Source organism: Polyodon spathula, chromosome 12 (genome assembly GCF_017654505.1).
Source record: "Polyodon spathula isolate WHYD16114869_AA chromosome 12, ASM1765450v1, whole genome shotgun sequence".
NCBI lineage: Eukaryota > Metazoa > Chordata > Actinopteri > Acipenseriformes > Polyodontidae > Polyodon > Polyodon spathula.
Window position 1 is genome coordinate 42,874,952 of NC_054545.1, and position 5,013 is coordinate 42,879,964.

General features: G+C 44.6%; 1 protein-coding gene across 2 annotated transcripts; it reads left to right on the forward strand.

Annotated features, from left to right (window-relative positions):
* The first annotated feature begins 513 nt into the window (after nucleotides 1-513).
* On the forward strand, nucleotides 514-4,416 carry LOC121323774 (ADP-ribosylation factor-like protein 5C). 2 transcript variants are annotated; one of them, XM_041264978.1, is made up of 6 exons: nucleotides 514-1,010; nucleotides 1,152-1,389; nucleotides 1,874-1,934; nucleotides 2,426-2,573; nucleotides 3,250-3,485; nucleotides 3,913-4,416. In XM_041264978.1, exons 2-6 carry the CDS (start codon nucleotides 1,344-1,346, stop codon nucleotides 3,959-3,961), a joined length of 540 nt encoding a protein of 179 aa, XP_041120912.1. In that variant the 5' UTR covers nucleotides 514-1,010; nucleotides 1,152-1,343; the 3' UTR covers nucleotides 3,962-4,416. The 2 variants fall into 2 exon arrangements, with proteins under 2 accessions (XP_041120912.1, XP_041120911.1); XM_041264977.1 differs by having other exon boundaries at nucleotides 514-1,389.
* Nucleotides 4,417-5,013: the final 597 nt, after the last annotated feature.

The window sequence follows — 5,013 nt, forward strand, 5'->3', positions numbered from 1 at the left end:
GCTTTACAATGCTTCCCTATGCTTTACCAGACCTCTGTGCTTTACAATGCTTCCCTATGCTTTGTCAGACCTCTCTGTGCTTAACAATGCTTGTCTATGCAACACTTCAGCACACTTCCTAGAAATGGCAAGTCAAACACTAATGAAAAAGAGCGATCTAAGTATTACCAAAAACAAGTAACAAGTATTGATTTCACCGTGTAAATTTATTTTTACAGTATAGTCGTAAATCTCGAAAAACTACTCACTTCTAAATCTTTTGTAGTCATTTTTGTATTACTTTAGTATAAATACATGTTAATTTGGATTCATATGTTGTTTTTTTCTGACTTTATGTGAACGAAAAGACACACATTTGCCCGTTTTCCCATTGGAAATAGTGATATTTTGAAATATCACTGTCCTAATCACAAAAGCAAAGTTTGTGGGGAATAATAGCCATTTTCTATACTTCTGAGGCATAAGCAATTAGGAAATAACACTTACTACCCAGGAACAAAAATTGTGTTACATAGTGTTTTCAAACGACATGTTACAACACGTTTAAATTAAACAAGGTGAAGTAAACCGATATCTTTAGTTGGAAAGTGAAATTGAAGCTAGTTTTGTGTATCACATCTTTTCCGTTCAGGTATTCCCCAAACATTACCGCTTCATGACGTGCAAAAAAACCTAAAATTCCCCGAGTAAGTTCCTGTTCTCTGCGTCGTTCCGCTAACAACTAATTCCAGTCATCACCGACCTTTCCTCTACCCCGCCTCGTCGCCACAAACACGCCCACAAAAACACGAATTCCCCGCCCCGCCCCGACTGAACTCGCTTCCAACCCCGCCCATATTATCAAAGCCGCACCCACTGGGACTCCCCACTCTCCCCATACGTCACCGGTACACTTTGAAAGTGTGCCGTAGCCGCAGAATAAAGAAGACGGACAGAAAGATGCAAGCAGCGGACGCAACTTGGAGTTTTTTTCCCCCAATTTCGCCAGTGTATATGTAACACAGCTTCTGGTTTGTTTCAATTTTCTTTAGTTTATGTACTTATTGCCTTTGTCTGGTGAAGGGGAGCACATAGTAAAGCGTTTTTCTTAATTTTTTTACAGTGTTGTGATTGAGCTAACCTCAAAGTACATATTTTTGTATGTTTTAAAGCGTATATGGTTGAAATTAAGGTTCGGACACACGTTTAATCCCAGACCTCCGACTGTGAATAAAATCTCTGACCGGGTAAAGCAGCCTTTGGATCGACTTGAGCAGTTCTGATTGACCGGTGAATCCCTTCATCGACACCAGCGACTGGATAACTGAAAAACAGTTACTATATATATAAATATATAAAGAATAATGGGGCTGCTCTTTACCAAATTGATGACCATCTTCGGAAACCGAGGTAAGTTAAATTCTGTTTTATTTATTTGTAAAACGTTTTTCTGTCTGGAGAAATGCACATTCTTAATTGATATCTCCCCCTGTGTGAGTTCTGCTTTGATGGCAATATTACATTCTGCTGTAGTTTATTAGAGTGGGACTCTGATGTATCGTTTTGTCACTAGAAAAAGACTACAGATACACCACGCAATAAAACACTTGGACTTAAAAATCACCGGGGCAACCTGTTCTATTTGTTTAAAACGTTTTAGCTGCTGCTGTTATATAATAAGTCACTCGCTGTGCAAACCAGAAACCGAAACGACACATTACTCATTGCTTTACTGCAGCACGATTGATTCATCGTGAAACTCCGTTGATCACAGTGACACAGAGCTGTTAAAACAGCAACACGCTAGTAAGATTGCCCTGATTAAATAGTCGTTTTTTTCTTTATTTTCGCTCCATGTCCCCTGCCCGTTAACGCCTCTCCTTTGCTTCCCCAGAGCACAAAGTGATCATTGTTGGGCTGGACAACGCGGGCAAGACCACCATCCTGTACCAGTTGTGAGTGTCGGCGTGGGGTCCATTGTTTCCTGAAGTTACAGTTGTGCTGCAGTAGTTATAATTACAATGACATTAAAATGCCACAGCTCTACCTGCTAACATGTTTACTCTCTATTCTGATTAACCAAGACACAATCTCAGGTTCAAATACTGAAACTTTAAACAAATAGACTCCCCCCCTGATTAACCTCCTCCCACCCAATCCCAAACTCAGGTCAAATACTGAAACTTTAACAAATAGGCGAGGGGGGGAGGGGAGGGGGAGGGGGAGGAGGGGGGGGGGGGGGAACAGGACGGGGGGGGGGGGGGATGACAGGAAAGCTGTTTAAATGAATGTGTATTATGCTAGAATTACAATTGCACACATAGACAATTGCCCACCCATCCACCCCACTAGAAAACACTGTATATCTAAATAGGATGAATGTTCAGCCTCCCACCCCCCAAGGTGCTACAGGAGACGAATCTCCTCTCTCCTCTCTCTCCCCCAGCCTGACGAAGGAGGTGGTGCACACCTCCCCCACCATCGGCAGCAACGTGGAGGAGATCGTGGTGAGGAACACGCACTTCCTGGTGTGGGACATCGGGGGCCAGGAGAGCCTGCGCTGCACCTGGAGCTCCTACTACTGTAACACTGAGGTACGGCAATATACTACTGTAACACAGGTACTGCAATATACTGCAATATACTACTGTAACACTGAGGTACTGCAATATACTGCAATATACTGCTGTAACACAGGTACTGCAATATACTGCAATATACTACTGTAACACTGAGGTACTAAAATATACTGCAATATACTACTGTAACACTGAGGTACTAAAATATACTGCAATATACTACTGTAACACTGAGGTACTGCAATTATATTTATATATATAGATATATATAGATATATAGATATAGATATTATATATATAGAGAGAGATAGAGAGAGAGAGGAGAGAGAGAGAGAGAGAAGGAGAAGAGAGAGATTAGTTCAGAGGATGACGATTGGATCAGGGAGAGTTGTGAGAGCGAGTTAATATTGACGTACGAGAATAATTCATAACAACATTTATGTTGAACAGATTATATTTGTCACATAGTTTACAGTAACAGCACACAACTTCATGACCTCATTGGTTGATTGTATCACAGGTCATGACCTGCCCTCTATCTAATCATGTGCGAAGCCTGAATGACCCTTTTTCACAGTATAAAGACACTCTCTTATACAGTGCACTTGCTAAACATAGTGTTCTACATTGTCCTACATCGCTGTACTACTGCTACACTGAGGTACTGACACGGCACTGCCTCCCCCCTCAGATCGTGGTCCTGGTGGTGGACAGCACTGACCGGGAGCGTCTGTCCATGTCTCGTGAGGAGCTGCATCGCATGCTGGCGCAGGAGGAGCTGCGCGGGGCGGCGGTCCTCGTCTTCGCCAACAAGCAAGACGCCAAGAACTCGATGAGTGCCGGCGAGATCTCCAGCTTCCTCACGCTTGGCGCCATCCAAGACCATCCTTGGCACATACAGGGCTGCTGCGCTCTCACCGGAGAGGGGTGAGAGAGGAGAGGGGCTGGGGGAGGGGCTGAGAGAGGATTGGGGAGAGCCTGGGTGAGGGTCCGAGAGAGGCGAGGGGTTGGGGGGAGGAGCGACCCCCTCGGCTCGAGGCCCCTTCCGACTCCTGGGGGAGGAGCTGAGGAGCAGGAGAGAGGGGCTGGGGGAGGGTCCTAGAGAGGGGAGCAGCCGGGAGGAGCGAGAGAGAGGAGAGGGGGCTGGGGGGCCCCCCGCGGAGAGAGGGGAGGGTCTGGGGGAGAAGTCAGGGTGTGTAGAGGGAGTAGAGGGTGAGAGGGTTTCCCCTTTGCTTCACCATTGATGCATTAAGCAAAAATCATTGTGCGCGTTGATATTTTCCTAAATTTAACAGTAAAAAAGTGATTGTTTATATACTCTATCTGAGTGTGTGTGTGTGTCTCTTTCTCTCAGATTGCCAGCTGGTCTAGACTGGATGCGTTCTCGAGTCACCGCTAACTAGAGACGAGGAATGAGGGACTACTTTCTTGAGCTGATGTTGTGCTAGCGAATCACAGACAGTGTAAAGAGCCAGGCTGTCCCGGCATACGCACAACCGGAACTACTTTCCTACACTGCGGGGCTGGGCAGGGGGTGGGACGGGACCACAAGGCTGCTCTTGGGACCCGGACTACACTGGACTGGACTGGACTGGGGGATGTGGGTTCGAGCTGGTGTGGTGTCGGGGTCTGTGTGCATCTGCAGAGACAGAACACAGAAGCACCAGCAATGAGGACCCTGATTTCTTTAGTACTGGGGGAGACACTTCAGTGGACATTACAGTCTTTACCATGGTTTTAAATTGTTTGGTTTTTTTTTAATGATCAAAGAAACCTGTGAGCTTTTACTTGAAACCCGAGTGAGCGAGTGGGGGGAGTGAGCAAGTGGGAGGAGTGAGCTAGTGGGGGGGAGTGAGTGAGTGAGCTAGTGGGAGGAGTGAGTGAGCGGGGGCGGGGCATGAATTGTATTATTTTATTTGGATGGTTTTAGCGTTTTTGTCCTGTTTTGAAGGATTTGTGTTTTTCTTGCTGTCTCTTCTGTTTGCTAGGACCCCCTTGACAATGCGATTTATATCTCAAGGCTTCTATCCTGGTTCAGTTAAATACATTTGCGTTTTTAAACACAGATAATAAACATAATAATATTTTATTTCAGTTCGTGTGTGTGGTTGTGTGTGTTTTTTTTTTTTTTTTTATATTTATTTATAAACCTGACCTGTATTTCACTACTGAAGAATAATAAACCCACATCATCACAGTTTAGAGATTAAAAACAGTGCCGAGCGGAGCCTGGAAAAAAACAAGAAAAAAACCACAGACTGCAGTGACAGGAAGACCGTGACCTCAATCTGCTGAAGAGTCCAGCCGTGCTGTTACACGTTGGCTATTTAAGTACGAGTTTAATTAACAGGTTTTTTTTGTTTTGTTTTGTTTTTATTCTGAGTAAGATATTATTATAGCATTTTGAGTACCTGAGGTTCTGAATTTGCAACACCTGTGTGATTCAGTCTAAAAA

Coding starts and splice junctions, on each gene's coding strand:
- LOC121323774 (XM_041264977.1), top strand. CDS start 1,344: ATGGGGCTGCTCTTTACCAAATTGATGACCATCTTCGGAAACCGAG. Junction 1,935..2,425: donor ACCACCATCCTGTACCAGTT/GTGAGTGTCGGC, acceptor TCTCTCCCCCAG/CCTGACGAAGGAGGTGGTGC. Junction 3,486..3,912: donor TGCGCTCTCACCGGAGAGGG/GTGAGAGAGGAG, acceptor TCTTTCTCTCAG/ATTGCCAGCTGGTCTAGACT.